Consider the following 21,366-nt stretch of genomic DNA (forward strand, 5'->3'; position numbering starts at 1 on the left):
ACTAATAAGTAAAAAGAAACGGAGAAGTAGCAGCAGCAGCGGCAACAACAATACAACTAATAATAATAATAACAATAACAACAACAACAATAGTACCAGCAGCAGCGTCGGCAGCGGCAGCAGCATAGGCACGGCAAAGTAGTAGTAGAAGAAAATAAATAGCAATTTCGACTAAATAAAGGTATGTATGTATTTAATATATGCGCGCTAGTATATGTGTGTGTTACGTTTACTTTACATACAAACACTATATTGAGTTATAGATATAACTGCCTGTCTGTGTGAGTGTGTGCATATTTCGTTATTAGTTTAACTCTTCAATTTATTTATTGTTATTATTACTGCCATCGTTTGTATGTATGTGTGCGTGAGTTTGTGTATGTGCTGTTGCTGCTGCTGCCGCCTGTCGTATTTGTATCTTTCTGTCTCTTTCGCTAGTTCTTATTGTTGTTTGCCATTAACTATGCTCACTTGAGCTGAGCCACTGGAATAGTTACGTTAAATCATTGCGTGTGTGTGTGTTTGTTTGTGATTTAGCTTGCGGCAGAGATTACGTTGATAATGCCAAGAGTATTTCTTTTTTTTCTGTGTGTGTGCATGTATTTATTTATTGTTCTCATAGATATTTATACACCCAGGGAGAGAGAGAGAGAGGGAAAGAGATAGAAATGCATATGCATGTATAAATTAAATTAAGTTTAATAATTGCTGTAAATTTTCAATTGCGAATCAATTTGATATACAATTCTACCAGCTCTTATATTTTTCGCATTTTCTCTCTTCTTTTTTAGCATTTCTTTTTTGAGTCTTGTTTCAGTTTAATGACCTCGCATTTTCATGCTTCTTGTAGCTAATAACTTTCTTACATTGCGCCATTTTGTCACGTCTTTAAATCTAACGAGTACACACACACACACACACACACACACACACACACACACACACACACACACACACACACACACACAGGCATATTGACATTTAGGCTAGGCATATGCATCGATTAATATAATCGATTAATCAGGCGCAGCCGTCAGCGCATATCTAATGCCAGCAATTGGAATCCATTGGAATGCATGTGTGAGGGTGAAAGAGACAGATTTAATAAGATTACCTTTGCTGTTGTGGCTTTTCTTTCCTTCTGTTTTAGGTTTGCGCTGTCATCCCAATTGCAAATCTAGTTGGGCCGATAAGAGTGCAGCCGCTGTAAAAGGCGCACGCTCAAAGGCATTTTCAGCATCTTTTAATGATCCTTTGCCCTGCCTTTGTCTGGCTGCCAGCAGCAGCAAAAAATATCGCTTGGCATTTTACGACACATGCAAAACTTGCTATTTAACATAACCATATCCATTTCCAGACTCTGCCTCACAAATACACACGTGCACATGCATACCAGCATACATACATAGATGTAACAGAGTATCATTAAATGCAGATCTCTATAAAAGCATAAAAATACATTGTTGTTGTTGTTATTGCTGTGGTTATTGCGTTCGCTTCAAAACGAAACCAAAACCGAACCAAGCCAAAGCCAACAACAACGGCAACTACCTATGCACATGCATACATTCACAAACATGCATACTCACACACTCACTCACTCACACGCACACATGCATACATAGCCATAGCAGCAATCCATAATAATCTTCCCGTAATTTATAGTCCAAGACAATTTATGTAATTTACAAATACCAAAAATGAAAGAGACAGCAAATTGACGGAATGTGCACGAATGAGCGGGTGAGAGCGAACGAGCAAAGCAAACGTTGAGAGCGCAATGCAACTGCAACTAACGATAATAACAATAACTGAAAAAAATATACGCAACAACAGCAACGACAGTGTACTAAATAAACAATTCAACAAATTTGATCCGAGGCGAGCACACACACATATACGTATGCATATACACACACGCATACATACATAGACGAAATAAAAAAACATCGTCGACTCGCACACGCATATCAAAATGCATATGAAAAAAAAAGAAAGAAAAATATGTGTAAGAAAACGTATAAAACAACAACAGTAAGTGCAGCAGCAGCAGCAGCGCTGCAAAAACGGCTCAACTGAGCTGGCTTGTCGGTAGGGCAGGGGGCGGGTGGGCGCATTCAAACAAACAGCAACGCTGACAGTGACTGCGGCGGCAACTGAGACGGCGACAGCAACGGCGACGGCAGCGCGTATACAGAAAATGTCGTTTATTTTTGTTTTTGCTTCTCAAGTTTTGTGAACGCATAAAATAACAAGTAGAAGAAAAGGAAAAAGAAGTAGTCATAGTAGGAGCCATAGCAATAATGCATCACAACGAAGCACAGGTACACTAAAAATAAATAAAAAAAAAAAAAAAATTAAAAAAAAACCCAACAAATATATTATATTTAGTTTGTTATGAAAATAAAGAAAATAAACATGAGATAAGATCTAAGTAACTTTTTCTCTATACATAGCTTATCAGCGTGCATGTCAAAGTGATTGTACACACTCGTAGCTCAGAAGAGTATACACCAAAGGTAGCATTACAACAACAACAACGTAAATAACTAGAGAAAAATTATAAAACTTGCACAAATACTAGCGCAGAAAGACACTGACACATAGAAACAGAGAGCGATGCAGACAGCCAGGCTCATGCACTCGCACACACACACATACAAACCCATGCGGTAATTGCATTTATTACACTCTTGCGCTCTCTTTTCTTTGCGCCAAGTCTCTTTTAGTTGCGCTCTGCGTTTGGTCCCGCTCCCGCTCTCGCTAAGAACGAACTGCAGCAAATAAAGTAATAACTTCTTAGATAAAGCATCAAATGTGTTTTGTTTTCTTCTATCTTCTTTTGACTTTCTATGTATGTTTTCAACATTATTGTTGTTATTGTTGTTGTTGGTACTGCCTGAAAGGGCATTCGTGTTGCGACTTTCGTGCGAATGCGAATGCGAATGCTTTTGCTTGCGGTTTAAAACTTTGCATTGCGTTGCATTAATGATGTTGAAGATGACGAAGACGATGACGATGATGATGATGATGATGATGATAATGATGTTGATGGGGCTGAGAACTGGGTGTAGAGTTATACAAAGCCAAGCACTTACACATATACACACAAACAGTTGCATTCATACATACATACATATATAGCAACATAGGTGAGAGGACTTGCTGGTTTGGCATCATTTATGGCGCTGCCTGGACTGTTGCCCGCCCCTCTCCGCCTATCGTACGCTCGCTCTCTTCGATTACCGTCCCCTGCGCTTCGCCTTCAGAACACAAACTCGTCTATGCGAATGCTTTTGTTGTTGCTTTGCTTTTTATGCGCTTTATTCTGTTCCCAGTTTTCAGTTCTCAGTTCCCAGTTCTTAGCTCCCACTTCTCACTTCTGAGTTGTCGCTCTGTGCGCTTATCTTTACTGCTCTTGCCGTTGCCGTTGCCGTTGCCATTGCCAAGTTTTTGTCTAGTTTTGGTTTTTCTCGTTCCTTTTCTTTCAACTTTGTCTTGCGTCTCGCTCTGACGCTTTACCACATTTGCGTGTTCCTGTAGCGCTCTCCTTGAGTCTTCTACCTTCCTTCGAGCACACACACCCACCGCCCACACGCATCTTAGCTTGTTTCTTTCAATTTCGCATACCCAGTTTCTTACCAGAGTCAAGGAATGGGGTACATTGACTTTGGGATTTTAGTTTGTTTGCTCAGATTTGTGACAGTAACTTTATTGGTATGTGAAATATCACAAATATATGATTGTTCAGTAATAAATGTAGCACTAAATACATCAATAAATGAAATTTTAAAATTTAAAATATGTATGATCAGAAATATATAGAATATATAATTATATATCTTTATATTGTAAATATTTCTGATTATTATTATTATTTATTTATTTAGTTCCATTTGATTGTTCAGTAATATTTATGATTAGTTGATATTTTCCTTTCATACAAACACAATATAGATTTAGATCTTATTATAGGGTATTTCGTTAGTCCCACAATCAGCTGCTCGTTAAATTTGCTTTGCTTTTTTGTGTTTTTGTTGTTTTTTTTTTTTTTTTTTTTTTCTTTGTGCAACTTTAACTAATGCTTCTTCTTCTTCATTTGCTGCTACTTCTACTTCATCCCATTTGATGTGCCTTGCCTTGCCTTGCCTTGCTCACATCCTCTACGTGGGCATCATCATCATTATCGTTGGATTTATCATAATCGTCATTATCGGCAGTTGTTTATTTTTGCGACTTGCTTTAGCGCATTCCTTTGCCCCCAACTTAGGTACACGATATTAATCTATATACACGCACATACATATGCATATGCATATGCATGTGTATGTATGTGTGTATCTTTGTGTTAATGCAGCTCTCTCGTTCTGTTTCACTGTATCGCTCTCCTTCTGGCCGTCTGTTCCTTTCTCTAATTCCCATTATTCAATTTGCATTTGTGGATATATCCATTTTCGATTTCTGTGAATTTCGCAATAATTTTGTTCGCGAAACAGAAGCCGTTACTTATTTTTGTATATTCTGTTACCTTATGTACTACGCGGAAAATGTTTACACAATTTGGTGCAAGTGCCACCAATCAAGCGATTAAATATCATTCAATATGTATACAAATATTGTAGATGTTTAGATATATGTATATGTATGTATGTATGTATGTATGTATGTTTATAGAGCATATTGCTTACGGTGCAAAAATTGTATCTTTCAATAACATGCGTAGGTTTCACTTGTCTATTTGATACTTGTATACATATGTAGATAGATATATTTATATATATAGAGATATCTTTATATTGGATACTTGAATATACAGATGTAGACATATTTGTATATACAGAGATATCTCCATATACGTGTTTACATTATTTTAAAGTCAACTCCGTTTTTATACAGTTATGTGAGATCTGAATGATGTGCACTATTGAGTCAACATTTCGATAGATCGAACCACTTTGCTTACCAGAGCTAAAGCACTTTAAAGTCATTCGACTGCAGTGAACAAAAAATGTGTTCGAACAGCAACAATTTCTTGATTTGGGTCCGAATATAACTTATCTATCGAGTGAAAACATCAAAAATTTAAACACAGCTGCATTCACTATTTAATTAAGTTTATCAATAAAAACAAAACACCTGCGTATTAGTTAAAGAGCTACAACTAAAAAATCACGAAAAGGCACAAAGTCTTCGCATAGTCAACAAATGAAAACAGTCTTCAAAATTAACAACAATTTTATATGGAATACTTTGAAAAGCGCGGTGTTTTGATTTTGTTATATAAAATACTAGTTTTTCCACATGTCGTTGAACGATTTTGGACTGCTTCTCTTTTAAAAACACTATAAGTTGCTATTTAGTATGCATTCTTAGGATTAAGGTGAAAATCATTTAATTAAAATATAAAATCATATGGATGAACACAGGTGCACTATTATAATTTGTTTGAATTACCAATTCTCTCCCTCTCTCTCTCGCTCTCTCTGTCGCTCAATTTCTTTTTGTTGGCTTTGCGCCGTATCTTCAGAAACCTCATCTTATAATAAACATATATATAAAGATATGTATATACATGTATAGCTGTTTAGCTGCTCTTCCGGATCCATTGTTATAGCAAGTAGATGTGAATTATCATACAGATTGTGTGCTCATTGTCGTGAGTTTGTAAATTACCACGCACATGTCGAAAAGATCGGAAAGGTTTAGCTTCAATGGTACAATATATACATATATACATACATACATACATAGAAATCTTACATGAAGTTAGTTATAATAATTATAACCATATAGTTACATGGTGTTAGTTATAATATACATATGCAAATGCATATAATTATGTTGTACCTTGATTATATAATATTTAAAAATCTGCATATAAATATTTCCAACTAGTTTATTCAAAATGTATCCACTTTGAACTAGTATTTTCCAATTGGAACCGCGCAATAACCATTTTCATTAGTTTTCTCTTTAAAATATGTGATATTCTGCCTATAGAATTTTGTTATTCATAAATTCTTTTATATTTCTATTTTTAAGCCAAAATGTAATTAAAGAATGAAGCAAAAACACCAAGAATAATAAACAAACTTTTTCTGCGAAGTTTGAAATTAAAATTCTAAATTTCTGCATAATTCCAATTTATGCTAATTTCCAATTGGAAGCGACCCTCTCACTCATTGTGTCTGTATGTGCGTATTCACATCTTTATGCTTCTTGCATTCCTTTTCCTACATTTGCACAATTTTATTGTACTCAATTTTTGCGCATTTTATGGTTACAGGGTATAAGAAGAAGCGCGCACTATTTCTTTCAATAGATACTTTCTAAGTCAACGACAGCGTTTAGAATTTATCTAGTGCGCACACATACAAAGGCACACATATGTATGTATGTATGCGAGTATAAGCCACGGCATGTGTGTGTGTGTGTGTGTGTAAATCTATCAGTGCGCCAACTTCGTCTTCGTTCTTTGCGATGTGTGTTCCTCAAGTCTTCAGCGCTGTTGCTCTCTCTTTTTCTCACTCTCTTACATTTGGTCTATGTGTGTGTGTTCGTGTCCGCAAATATGCTCACACAAATATTAAATTGTACGTACCATTGCTTTTCGCTTCCTCTCCTCCCCCACCCATCCTTTGTGTCTTCGCAGCCGCTCACCGTCCGTGCGTTGTATAAATTTTCTGTGGAACTGTACAATAGCTAAATAAAAAAATCAAAAAAAAAAAAAAAAAAAAAAAAAACAAAGTTAAAGCACACAGACCAACTACGACGATGGCGACGACACAAGAGGTTGAGTTAAGTATTAAATGTACGTGCGCTACACAGCGAGTAAGCAAGGCAGAGCGGGAGAGAGAGAATGAGAGCGAGAGAGAAAGATAGAGCGAGAGATATGGAGAGATGCATATGTATTGTAGTTATGTATGGCTAGTAAGTGTAAGTAGCGTGTATTTGTTTTTCATCGTCTCTTTGTTGTTGTTGTTGTTTTTCTTTAATAGTTGTCCGTTGGGCACTTTGGCTGCGACTTGGACTACGACTTTAGCACACTGAAAAAAAAAAAAAAAAAAAAAAAAAAAAAATAACTAAAGCAACGAATGGGCCAACAGGAACAGAAAATAGCAACAACAACAAGAAGAAGAGACAAATGTTGAGTTTCTTGACTTTTCTGCCATTACTATTTAGTAGCAGTCAGGCTTTCGTCTCTCTCTTCGGTTGTGCGCTCTTAGCTCATAGTGTATGCCGGCAATAGCTGCTGCGCTGCTCTGCTGCTCTGCTGCTGTTGCTGCCGCTCTTACTCTTTCATTATCCATGCTCATGCATTTTGTATGTTTGTTATAAAATGTAATATTTCCTCATATGTAAACCGCGAGCGACTTTAACATTAACGGCGACGTCGACGTCGACATCGGCGTCAGCATCGGCATCGACGTTGGCGTTGACGTTGATGTTGTTGACGTTAACGTTGTATTCATTACTGTTGCCATTACTGTTTTTCTTTACTATGGTTTCAATTTATTTAATTTTATTTTAAACTCTAAACAAAAGAGCTTGCAGAGTCGACTCTTGGACAACACAATGAATGCTAATGGCTGGAATAAGGTGCGGGGCAGCAAGGGGAAGAGGGAAAGGGAGGAAGGGGAGGTTACCGATTGAACGTTCCATATGCGGGCAGGGCATATAAAATCATACACACATGCACATACACATGTAGTTATGAATGTATAAATGCCTGTCTGTATGTATGTGTGTGTGTGTGTGAATGTCTTTATAAATTATACAGATATTCCGTACATGTACATAGTTATGTTTGTTAGTATACTAACGTGTGTACATACATACAGATATTATTGTAGTTATATTCAGGCAAGAAGAAAAAGACATGGAGACGGGAATTGTACGTACGTACGAGTACTCGCTCGTACAAATATGTATTGCAAATTGGTTGGGTTTTCAGTTCCAGTTTCCAGGTCGTTGCTGGTGTCTCTAACTACAACTGTGAGCTTGTGTGTGTGTGTGTGTGTGTGTGTGTGCATGTGCCGATGTGTATGTAAGAGTCGCTGTAAGCGTTTGCGTAGTTATTGCATGTTCTTATTTCTTGTTTCTATTTGCGAGACTGACTGCAGTTTCTAGATCTTATGATTTCCTTCTTCTTCATCGTCGTCGTCTTCTACTACTCAGTGCGATCCCATCGAAATTTTACTTTGCCATTTGGTTGTTGTTGTTTTTTGTGTTTCGCTTGATTTCCATCATTTGAATAGCACAAGAAGCGCGTTGTCGTCATTCTGGAACTGGTTCAGGAATTTCACATTCCTCGCTCCATTGGAAAACTTGCATTGGCATTTCAGTGTTGATCATTGTGTGCATTTGATTAGGTGCTGTAAGTGTGTATTTTTTGTGTGCCATTTTTTAGTGTAATTTGTGCAAGCTCTGAATTTACCGTATAATTAGCATTTACATCGAAGTATTTTTATATTCATTTTATTTCCAGCATATCTTTCTTGCATTGGTATTTGTAAAGCTTAGCGCTTTATCTCTTCTCTGTCGTGCATAAATTACATGCACGTACATATATATGTGTCTGTGAGTGTGTATGTTTGTATGTGACGACTTTTAGCTGATTCCTTTTTCGCTTCAGCTACACAAAAAAGTTGTACTCGCTTTCAAGTAATATGCAGATGTTTGCTTGTCTTTACTTCTCAGGATGCAAAGCCCTTGGCATTTTGCGTAGTTTTTCTGTGCAGCAACACCCGCAGCCCAGCCCACTGCTCCTTCTCTATCTCTTCTCATTTTCTATCTCACTGTGTCTTACACTCATACTCCCACCAGCAGCACCACCACCGACTTGAGTTCTCCCTTTGGCCGTCCTTGCTTACCCTTTTAAGCGTACACACACACACACACGCACACATAGATTTGATTAAGAGAGTAGGAGAGCGCGCGAGTGAGCGCGAGAGAACATGAATTTATCGTGTTGTAGTTTCTGTGGCGGTTAACCTCACCTCACCTCAGCTCTCGCAAACGTCTCACCCCCTTGCATTCGTGCCTTTAGTAGCAGTCATCCGGCTCATAGAGTTTATTTTATTATTTCGTTTCGTTACGATTTTTGCTATTATTTATTTGTTCGCTTCTCACTGTCTGTGTGTGCGTGTATCTTTGTGGGCATGTGTGTGTGCATGTTTTTAAGTTTAGCTTTTTTTTTTTTAGTTTTGACTTGTTTTCTTTTGTGTAATTTTATTTTCGTTTGCGACTGTGTGCGTGTGTGTGTGTATCAAGTTCGTATGCATGTAAGAGTGTGTGTGTGTTTGTGTAGCTACGACAGTAAGAATTGTATTACCGTTTGTTGTTGTTGTTGTTTTTGGAATCTACACAATAATAAAAATGCTCGAGTCTCATATATAGATTGGGTTGCGCTCGAAGGTGACAAAGAAGGGGCAGGGGATAGCTTGTTTGCCTGCTGTGTGCGTATGTGTGTGTGTGTGTTTATTGTGTGCGTGTTTTTATTTTCTTGAATTTCAATTTTTTCCTCTCTTGTTGTTTCTTTTCTTACTTTTATTTATTTAGTTTTCGTCTACGTTTGTTTTTTGTTCGTATGTATTTTTTATATTTCTCCGACTCTCTCATTATTAATAAATAGTTTCTTGTTCTCTGTATTCCATTTCAGTACCCAAATCGCCGCCACTTCAACCGCGTCAACGTTTTCCGTCGTCTTTTCCAATATAAGCAAAAAGAATAATAAAAAAAAAAAAAAACTATAAAAATACAAAAGTTCGACCAAAGGAAAAACGCTGCAAACATTTCGCCACACACACTCTTGTCTGTACGGCGAATTCGGTAGCCACTTGTTGAATTTGTTGTTGTTCGTTTTTCGGCTGTTTCGCTTTGAAGTCCAATGTCGTCGCCGCAGCGTGAGCGTGGATAAATAACGGCAGTGCGACGCTAGAGAGGAGCAGAACTGGCATGCAGCTGGCTGGCTGGCCGGCTGGCTGCTCTCACGCCTCCATCTCCAACTCTGACTGCTGTTTTAGCTACAACAATTCCAGCGTCGGCTACGATTCCGTTTCCAAATCCAAATCCAAATCCAATTCAAATTCCAATTTCCATTCCACAACGACGCATCACGACCAGGGCTACATCTTCGACAACAATTCCAACCGCACATCCTGATCTCTTGATACAACATCAAAATGGACGCCGAGATATGCAATCCGCAATTATGTCGCATTTGCATTACATCGCACACAAACTCCATGCAAATGATTTCCATATTCGGCGAGGATTCCCTTTGGCAAAAGATCACAACATTGGCTGATGTTAAGGTAAGGAAAACTCTATCGTACACTCAACATATCGTACATAAACAGACTGTATTTTAGCATAGATCTGCAAGGTTTCCAATCAGATATGCTACTAGAACTATATTAGCGGCCCTCGTCTTTGGATTCTGTTAATGAACTTTGTTGTTCGTGTAGAAAAATCTTCAGCTGTTTCCACTAATTTCTTCAATATTAAAATAAATTCATTTAATTCGAGTTCAAGGTTTTTTTTTATTCAGTTTCCGTTGTTATTTTTATCACGAATTGCGAGGCACAGAATTGAAACTACTTTAGTATCTCAAAAGAAAAGACGTACATCAAGTACGAGTTCAAATTACATAAAAATATAATTAGCAAACTCAGATTGCGAAGAATAAATCATGAAAGTCTTTCAAGATATCTAGTAGATTTGCTATGTCTAGTATAGATACACATATATCTTTTATATACATTCCACTTGGAATGTACGTTTACGCTGATTAAAGTTTTGAACAATTCTAAAGCTTCACAAAAGAATCTAATAGAATTCGATGAACACAATAAACACTTTTCAAGAATTTTATCTATAGAATTTAAATAACTCAAAGTAATACATGCAAAATAAATGAGTAAACAAAACTATTTTAAAATATGTATGTCATCATTCTACAATTGAATTTTTGAATTTGATTTCTTGGTTCGTTAGAGCTAGTGCAATAGAGCAACTAATTTGAATTCAAGGTTACAAAATACATTTATGTATCAATTAAGTAACAAATGTGTTAGGTTAGTTAATGTGAACTAGTTCAATTTAACATAAATATTTAATATTTAAAAGCACAATTCATCTTATATTATTCTACAAATTGATAGTTAGTATATCTGAATTAGTTCATTTAAACCGACTCATAAAAAAGAATTGGTAGAGCAACTAATTGTAGAATGCTATATTATAATGTTGTTTTAAATACATGTACATTTATATATCATTAGTTCAGTTGAACTAGTTCATGAACTAGTTCATGAGCACGTATTGAATTTATTAGCTTTCAAATTGATGCAGTTATTTTTAATTGTAAATAATAAAAATGAATCAATGACTCAATGCAAATGCTAACAAATGAACTAATATAGTTTTGAGCAAATCAACTGATTCCGCAAGTTTCGATAGCAAGTGTTAAATGAAAAATGAACTGATTCCACAGGTGGAGTTAGCCATGAACAAATAACTGATTCCACGAGTTGAGCTAGCAATGACCAAATTAACCGATTTCACAAGCTGAGCCAGCAATGTTCAAATGAACAAATAAACTGATTCAACAAGTTGAGCTAGCTATTTAGGTGTTCTTTGCACTTAACGGATACAACTGTATAGAGTCTATAAATGTATATATGTATGTATATGAATATATATATTTATATATCTATTATATAGCCTCCACACTGATGTATTAACATATTTCATAGAATAGCCACAATTCACAGCATTTTTTTTTTTTTTTTATCTTTTCACAGTAACTGACATTAAATAAAAACAACAGCAGCAGAAAAAAAAAGAGTTTCGTTTCGTTTGCTTTTGTCTGTTTATTTTTTTTCGTAATTCTTTTTTCTGTTTGTTTGTTTCTTTGGATCAGTTTCAGCTCGGTTAGTTTTTGGTATTATAAACATATACATATATTTATGTATTATATATACTATATTCATATCTATATACACACATACATACAGACAATATACAATTTAGGGTGAATACAGCTCTTAGCCATGGAATCTTATACATACATACATACATACATATGTTTGTATTTTTATTCATAATTTATTTTATTTTTTTTAAGTGGAATTTCTTCTGTTTCTTGTGTTTAGTTTTCTTTCGTTTGCTGCTTTTGTAAAATAATTTACCGTTTCAATTGCTGCTTATGCTTGTATGCTTATAAATACACACACACATGCATATAAATTTTTCTTCTTTTGTTTGACGTCTCACACACACACACACACATACACATACTTGCATACACACACACACATGTGAATGTATAATTCATATGTTTGGTTTAATTCCATAAATTTTTCTTTTACAATTTTGTGCTGCTGCTGCTGCGCTGCGTTTGTTGTGTTGTTGTTATTGCTTCTCGCATCTGCGCTCTCGCGCGCTCAAAACTGCGCTCAGCGCTCTCCGCTGTTCGGCTTTGGCCCATTGCCATCTCGCTCGCGCCGCGCTCTCGGCATGCGGCACTCACTCATTCACTTAGTTTGTAGTAGAGTCGGCTTAGACGTTCGTTGGCCCCTTTGCCACCCAAAAAGGGGGCGGGACGCAGCTGACGGAACTGCGAGCTGCGACAACGACGGGAACTCTTGTTCCTCTCACTCTGCTTCGCACCTCAACGCCGACGACGTCGTCGCTGTCGTCGTCTTTGTTGTTGTTGTCGTTATAAACTTTGCTTGCTTTGCGCTGCGAGCGCTGCTTTGATTTTATTTCATTTCATTCCATTCCATTCATGTATTTTTTTTCGTTACATACAATTTATTTGTTGCTTGTAATTTTTCCTGAATGTGAAATGATTTTCTGGTTTTCTGGCTGGTTCAATTTGAGAGCGGCTTAGTCTTGCTTTTTCTCTCTCTCTCTCTATCTTTGCTTTGTTATTTATTATAAATTATTCAGTTTTATTCATTTGCTTTGCATTTATATTTCTTTCATTATGAAATATAAGATGGCAAAGCAGATCGCATTTATTATACCTTAAATGAATACACATACACACACATACATGCATATGTCTGCATGCTTGAGTATTCTTTGTGTGTGTTGGTATTTATTTTTGTAGCTCTGCTAATTCTTGTGTAAATAAAACAGTTTTTCCATATCAAGGTTTCTGTTTAACGAACATGATTATATGTACCTATCTACTTCTACCACTGCCTCTACCTCTGCCTCTACCTACATACCTCTATCTAGCTATCCTCTATTATTTCTATTTTGTTCATTAAATAATAAATACACACACACGCACACAGACAAAACCTGTTGAGACGTTTTCTGTTTCTTTCCTTCTTTATTATTTTCATGATTTTCTTTCTTCTATTTTTGGTCTATTGTTCCTTTGGCTTTACAAATTGATTGTGATTTAGTTCGTCGACCCAAAATTATATTAAACAAAAAAGAAAAAGCTCGTAAAATCATAAAATGCGTAAATACCAAAAATGAATGTCTAAAAAAAAAAAAAAAAAAAAAAAAAAAAATCTACATAAAAAGGTACAATATATTTATATACATATATGCATATAGTAATATGGATATACATATATAATGTTTAGGATATATATGCATATTTATGTTTATTTTGTTATTTAAGAAATAATATCTTTGAATCTTGACAAATAGAGTTGAAAACTTTATTCTGCTCTTACAATATGATAATCAGTATTTTTCCTAGAAATTTTAAAAGTAGCATATGTATTTTAGAAGAGTTTTAGTATCATTGGTTTCTTTTTTCTCTTATTATACCCTGAGCCCATTGAAAATGGGAAATCTGGGTATAATGGTTTTGTTAAAAGTATGTAACAGGCAGAAGGAGGCGTGGCAGACCCCACAAACTATATATATTCTTGATCAGGGCGACGAGCTGAGTCGATTTGGTCCTGTCCGTCTATCTGTCTGTCCGTCCGTCCGTCCGTATGTATTAACGCGTCGATCTCAGAAGATATAAGAGCTAGAGACTTTCCTAGGTCCGTGTATATCACGCGCATATCAAGGTTTTCTCTAAATATCGATAACTACTCTCGATATTTTATTATCGATTAAAACCCTTATCGAAAGCTAGTTATTTAATTATATCTCCTACACCTTTAGACCTAGAGCTTGCAAATTTTAAATGTAGACTTATATGTATTTTATATAATTTCGATTTTTGTTATAATTTACCCCCCACTCCTATTTCCACCCCCTCACCCTTACCTTTGTAAGAAGCGTATTTCTACTAGACTACTACTAGAGACTGGAGCTTTAGAATGTACATACATTTGAACATTATGATTATGTTCTGAAAGTTTCATTAAGATTGTACGTCTAGAAATTAAATTATTCAACAAATAAATTCTTATAATGTTGCCCTCACTGCAGCGCAGTCGCTGCTTATTGCACAGTTAGCAGAGTGCGCTCTTATTCGTGCGTGTGTATGTATGTGTGCCGAAAAGAAGTGCACAGTGATTAGAATATCAGATTGGAGGGTTCAGGATATCTCGTAGTCGAGCAGTCTCGACTAAAGTCTTCTTACTTGTTTTTTTTTTTTTTTAGAATTAATTACTATTATTTTAGTATTTGAATTAGAAGTATTTTCATAGTTTTTAGTATTTTATTTTTTGCAATAATATTATTTCTATTATTTCAGTATTGTGTTGTATATTCAGTACTATTCATATATAATTTTAGTTTTTAAGTTAAAGCTTTTTTTTTTTTTTAATTTTTTTTTTTTATTGTATAATAATTTAATTTATTTTGGTTGCTGCTTCTAAGTATAATTGGTCAATAATGATTAGTAATTAGAATATGTTAATATATTTAGTAGCACTACTCGAAGTTTTTATATTGTATTTTTTGTATTTAGTATTTAATGCTAATGCTTATTACAGGAATTTAAAATGTTTTTTAAAGCGCTGATAGGCCGCGCTAATGCCTCAAAAATCACAGACTGTCCTCCAAGCACTTTTTATATTTTTTCTCTACTAATAATTTTTGCTGGGTTGGTCCTTTTATCTGTCTACCTTCCACACATATCTTGGGCGTAACTAGGAGGATGTTCTTATTGAACTAATATTCAGATATCAGTTTATAGAAATCTAATCTGATAATGTAATTCCCTGAGCTTAGGCAATGGAACCCAGAGACCCGTAGCGTTTACTAACCCTTGAATTGATAGATATTGCTAAATGTGCAAATATATTCATTGAAATCCCCTTCCATTTTCAGATCTCCAAGAATGACACCTTGCCGCAGCAGGTGTGTGTGAGCTGTGCCAAGACGGCGATCTCGGCGTGCCTGTTCAAGAAGAAGTGCGAGGATGCCGACAACTTCTATCGTCAGCAGCTGTTGATCAAGAAGATCGAGGGGCACACGGGCGAGCCGAGGAGCGAGGTGGAGGCAGCGGTCGCAGACGGCGCTGCTGCGGCTGCTGCTGGCGGGCAGGCTAAGAGCAACAGCAACACCAACAGTCACAGCCGTAGCCACAGCAACAGCAGCAGCGGCAGCAACAGCGGCAGCAGCAGCGGTAGCAGCAGCAGCAGCAGCAGCAACAGCAGCTCCGACGATGATGACGAGGAGGAGGAGGAGGATAATGGCAACGAAGAGGATGAGGAGGGCGGGGCGAATGCCCAGGCCGAGGATGCTGCTGGCAATGCGAGCACACAGAATGGACACGCCAAGAGCAATGGGCATCAGATGGAGCAGCAGCTATCAGAGGCGCACGAACTGGAGCTGGAGCAGGAGCACGAGCAGCAACCACAGCAGGAGCATGGCGAGGAACTGGAGCAGCAGCTGCAGCTGGATGAGCAGGATGAGCCATTGCCGCTGTCGTCGCACGAGGACAACGAGATGCCAGAGCAATTGCCCTTCAATTCGATACGCCTGATGCAGGAGTATATGCAGCGGAGCATGAATAAGTTCCCCAATGGCAACGGCCATCATAATCTGGGCGGCGCGGACGATGGCGACGAGGAGGAGGACGACGAGGATGATGAGGCGATGTCGCTGCCATTGATACCAGAAATCGAACTAATCACGCCCTCCGATCCAGACCCAACAATGCTAACGGGCAGCGACAACGATGCAGCAGCTGGTCTGCTCAATGGAGGAGTCGCTTCTGCTGCTGCCGCCGCCGCCGCTGTTGCCGCCGCCGCCTCTGCCGATGGCGGTGTTCATGCAGCTGCGGCTGCTGCAGCCGTTGCTGCGGCTGCTGCCGCTGCCGCGGCGGCTGGCGGCGGACAAGGCTTTCAGTGTCCGCACTGCTACCACAGCTTCGAGATGAAGCAGATACTCAAGGCGCACATGCAGAGCGTGCACGGGACACCGGGACCCGTCTACGAGTGCACCAACTGCCGCAAGACCTATTTCTACAAGCGTTTTCTCGAGAAGCACATACGACGCGGCCGTTGCGTCAAGAAGCGACGCAATCAGACGTAAGTGAAGAATGACTTGAATCCTTGCCAGCATTCGATCCTAATGTCTCATCTGTCATTACAGTCGGCCCATGCAGTGCTCCGATTGCCATGTGCTCTTCCCCACCGGCCATCATCTGGGCTGGCACAAGCGCACCGGCTGCCCCTCCAAGGCGGCCAAGATGTGAGTCATCATCGGTCATCATCATGATTGAGCCGTTGCTTACAATATTTCGATCAATCTCTTGCAGGCCCCTGCAGCAGCTGTTCAAGCAGAACATTGTGCAGTTCAATAACTTTACGAAGCGCGTGGCGCCACGCAAACCGCCGCCGCCAGATGCTGCTGCACTGCATCTCAATAATCGCAAGTAAGTGGCTTGAGTTGAGACATTGAAATTGATTACTTGATTTGCCTGCCTCCTTCTCCTCCTGCTCAGGCTGGGCATCACCAACAAGCGCAAGGGGCGCACTCGCATCAAGCTGGACGCCAAGAAGATCGCCCTGGCCAAGCAGCTGATCCTGCGCGAGGCCACCACCACGGTGATCGCCAATGAGCTCAACATTTCGCGCACCTTCGCCTGGCGTCTGCGCAAGAGTCTGGTGAATGGCGTCAGTCTGCATGAGCGTGTCGTGGACCAGGCCAGTGAGGAGCAGCAACAGCAACAACAGCAGCAACAACAGCAGCAACAGCAACAGCAGCAGCAGCAGCAGCACCAACAGATGCAGCTGCAGCAGCAATTGCAGCAACAGCAGCATTTAGAGCAACAGCAACAGCAGCTGGAGCATGAGCGTCAGCAGCTGGCCTTGCCCTACAGCCACCTTGGCCTGGGCCTCATCAAGGAGGAGCAACTGGACAGCGATGATGAGCAGCAGCAACAGCAGCAGCAGCACTCCGCACTCCACATGGACGATGAGCTGGCTGCGCATGGCGATGGCGGCGATGGCGATGGCCTTGTCGACGATGGCGACGATGATGGCATTGGCGACATTGGCGCCGAGGAAACGGCCGGCTATGCCGATGGCGAGGACGATGTCTGCGGACTGCTGCAGCACAATGGCTACGATATGCGCGCCCAGCTGGAGGAGCACAGCCCAATGGACGAGGCTGGCGACATGGACCACGAGCAGCTTGGCAAGCGAGGCGTTTCGGTTTCCCCAAGCGGCATCCTGCCGGCACGCGCCGACGTTGAGGCCTATCAGCGCCTATTGGCGGGATCGCATCGCTTTCCGCATATTGTAAACGCACAGCAATTGCAGCTGCAGCAGCAGCAACAGCAACAACAACAGCAGCAACAGCAGCAACAGCAGCAGCAGCAAAAGCAGCAGAAGGTCGCACACAATGGAACGATGCCCATGTTGACGCGTTATCCGCCCTCAGTCGTCGCGCCCAAGTGAGTCGAGTGCTCGATTAATATCCATGACTGCAAAGTGTATTGGAATATCCATTGCTACCTTATATATTTGATAGAGTGGGAATTGTAACTGCAGCTCTGAGTGAAGTAACTTTGGCTTAGATTAGCCCTTAGCTCTTAATGTACAAGGAATGCCAGTTTTTTTTAGCTCTGTTTAGATGAAGGAATAGTCCTAAGCGTACTCCAAGTTTAGTTAAGCTTGAGTTTATTTCCACTCTGCAAGTTTTACTCCAGTTGAGCTCATTAGACCCAAGCTCATCATTTCATTAGCTCAGCTAGAGTACGACTTAATACAGCTGAGCTTATCAGACTCAAGCTTATCATTTCACTTTAGTGTAAAGAGCTCAATGAATTTACGACTCACTTTCATTCTTATGCAGACATAGAAGAAAGAAAGAAGTGAAAGAGTGTCATATGTATAAGATAGTCTGCCCTATAGATATAGAAGTGTATTAACACTTTATACATTTTATTATTATTTTCTATTGTGATTTTGAGTTGTTAGGAGCATCCATCTAATTTCCATTACTGCTAACTAAATTTATAAATATGCAAGTCTTCAAGTAGCCTTAACTAAAATTAGTCTGCCCTTGATCTATTTGATATTTGTTCTATTCCTAGACAGATCCTTCTTGGTCACTTGAACTAACATAGAAAACTCTATAGCTACTATGACTTTTGCTTTGGATCCTCTATATTCACTCGAGAAAGAAACCGCTATGAAGCTTTAAATTTTGATAGGAAAACCTTTTAACTTTTCTTTAGGTTTTTCATGCTTACTAGATTTTAGAGCTGATTTTAAGTCCTCGATTAGTAGTCGGAAAACTAGGTTTCTTTCTAAGGGAAACCCTATCTGTCTCTCTCTCTCTCTCTCTATATCGTTCTATCTCTATTTCTTACCCCCTACCTGTCTCTATACACTTCCACTATCCTTCTCTTTCTATGGACTGTATAACTAATTAAGTAACTCTCTTGCAGTCACGCTTTGCCTGTCAACCTGTCCCTGCGCTCCATCAACAGCAACGAAAGGTGAGTGCGAGGCCTTAACAGCATGCCGATTCTATCTAATGCTCTCTTTCCCTCTCTCCTTATTCCTCTTAGTAATGGCAGCTCTGGCAGCAATGTAGCTCCACCTGTTCCGCATTCCCATCACCATCAACAGCAGCAGCAACAGCACCACCAGCAACAGCAGCAACAGCAACAACAGCAGCAGCAACAGGTGGTTCATCAGCCTGGCAAGAAGCCGCGCAAGCCAAACGTCTTCATCGACGACGAGAAGTATGCAATGGCCAAGCTGTTGGTGGCCCAGAATGCATCCACCATGGAGATAGCGCGCGCCCTGAACGTCTCCCAGATGACGGCCTGGAAGGTGCGCGATGCCATATTGAAGGGCGTGCCGCTTTCGTATCGCAACAAGCGCAGCGAGGGGCGTGACGAGGCGGCCGCACTAGCTGCCAAGGAGCAGCAGCAACAGCAACAGCAGCAGCAACAACAGGAGCAACAGCAACGTCACCAGCAGGAGCTGCAGCGCCAGCAACAGTTGCAGGAACTGCAGCAGCAGCAAATGGAGCTGATCAACAAGCAGCAGCAGCAGCAGCAGCAGCAAAAGCAACAGCAGCGCCAGCAGCAGCAGGAATTGTTGCTGCAGCAGCAACAGCAGCAGCAGCAGCAGCAGCAGCAGCAACAACAACAACAACAGCAGCAACAGCAGCAGCTGCATCACCCGACACCAGCGGAAACATCACATTACCAACAACAGCAGCAGCAGCAGCAATCGGCATCCATGAATGGCGGCAAACTGTTGCACACCCGTCGCCGCTTGAAGGCCGCCGAGCGGGAGCTGCGCGACAAGGAGATCACACGTGAGATACTCGAACTGATCAAGGAGGACAGCAATATACAATACTGGAAGGTGTCCGCCCGGCTCGCCGAGAAGGGCATCAATATATCGCCGTCGTCCGTCTGTCAGAAACTCAAGTCGATGGGCATCCATCGTCGCTGGAAGCCCGGCGATAAGCCGCCAATGCTGGCGATTAGTCAACTGAAGGCGGCCACTGTGGCGGCGGCTGCGGCCACTTTGGCGGCCAATGGGGCGAACTTCGGTCTGCCCAATGGGGTGAATGTGCCGGGGGTCGGGGGCATGGTCGACGATGTCTTTGAGCAGCAGCAGTTCGATATGGGTGGGCCACATTTTCTCAGTGCCTTTACGCGCTAGATGCCGGTCATCGATAGTCGATAAATCAGACGGGGACTGTTGAGCTGGGGCGATAACGATAACGATAACAGTGAACTTTCAAACGTTAGTTAATAACCCATTGAACAACGCAAAAACCAAATTGAGTAAAAACAAAATCAAAATTGATAAAACATTAAAATATAAAATATCGATAACAATAACGCTGACAATGACATACAGTCGCCAACAGTGGCATAGACATTCCTATTATGCTATTCGATGTCGATCGATTGACAATACAATTACCAATAACAAATGACCAATTTTTGAGCGTGATATCGATAACGATATCAAGTGATCACAAGCAAAATATTTTCAATGCGATAACATTCATCGTAGCAGCTGCAGATTGCGAATCGATAATATCACAGATGACTGCAATCTTTGTTAAGAGTATCGATAACGATAACGATGACGATAACGGTAACTGTGCCAAGGATGTTGCCAGTACCTGTCACGTTAACATTGAGTGCAGAAATGATGCAGCTAATATTAACGACGATAACAATATCGATAGCGATGACAGTGACATTAACGATAACTTTAACGATAACGATAATGTTAACTTTGACATTTTATGATTACGACGACAAATGCCTCCCGGTCCCGCCCAATGCACTATCCCTAACTATTTAAGTATTACACACACACACACACACACACACACACATCGATACACTCACACACATGCACAGCAGTAACAAAATCCACAACAACAATTTGTATTTTTTATATAGTATTTAAATGTGCAAATCGTGCGCTGCATTCAACTACATCAAATGTATTCTAGACCATATATATATATATATGTATATATATATATATACTTTTTTTTTGTATTAGATCTATAGTGAAATACATATAGCAGCTCTATGCTATGCATTCCTAGAATGTAAGAGAACACACACATATACGCACACACATGTACACGCCCATCCACACACACACATACACACGCAAAGCGGTCATTCCAAAACATCAAGCAAAAACTATTTGGTTTATTCTTTTTGCATTTTATTTTTATATTGTATAAGTAATATATTTTTTTTAATTTTTGTTAAATGTCGGTATTTTTTTAAAATTTTTTTTTTTTATTATTTAATCAATTTGTTTTAGTCGTTAGTTGAAACATTTTGGACTTCTTAAACTCTGGCGCCGTTAATAATTTAACTAAAAATATTGTAATACACTAGTATTTATTAAATACTGTCAAACATACTAAAGCAACAATGCTGTATGTCAATGTGAATGTGAATGGTTAATGTTAACTGAA

The 21,366-nt window shown here is 39.5% G+C and overlaps 1 protein-coding gene across 2 annotated transcripts; it reads left to right on the plus strand.

Annotated features, from left to right (window-relative positions):
* Positions 1-139: 139 nt before the first annotated feature.
* On the plus strand, positions 140-21,366 carry LOC6585307. Of its 2 annotated transcripts, XM_044011721.1 has the most exons (8): positions 140-181; positions 9,662-10,316; positions 15,262-16,466; positions 16,531-16,629; positions 16,697-16,813; positions 16,883-17,836; positions 18,836-18,886; positions 18,959-21,366. In XM_044011721.1, the coding sequence occupies exons 2-8, from the start codon at positions 10,185-10,187 to the stop codon at positions 20,070-20,072; spliced, it is 3,672 nt and encodes a 1,223-aa protein (XP_043867656.1). In that variant the 5' UTR covers positions 140-181; positions 9,662-10,184; the 3' UTR covers positions 20,073-21,366. The 2 variants fall into 2 exon arrangements, with proteins under 2 accessions (XP_043867656.1, XP_032588470.1); XM_032732579.2 differs by lacking the exon at positions 140-181 and having other exon boundaries at positions 9,647-10,316.

This window comes from Drosophila mojavensis, unplaced genomic scaffold, assembly GCF_018153725.1.
Source record: "Drosophila mojavensis isolate 15081-1352.22 unplaced genomic scaffold, ASM1815372v1 contig_136, whole genome shotgun sequence".
In the NCBI taxonomy this organism is placed as follows: Eukaryota; Metazoa; Arthropoda; class Insecta; order Diptera; family Drosophilidae; genus Drosophila; species Drosophila mojavensis.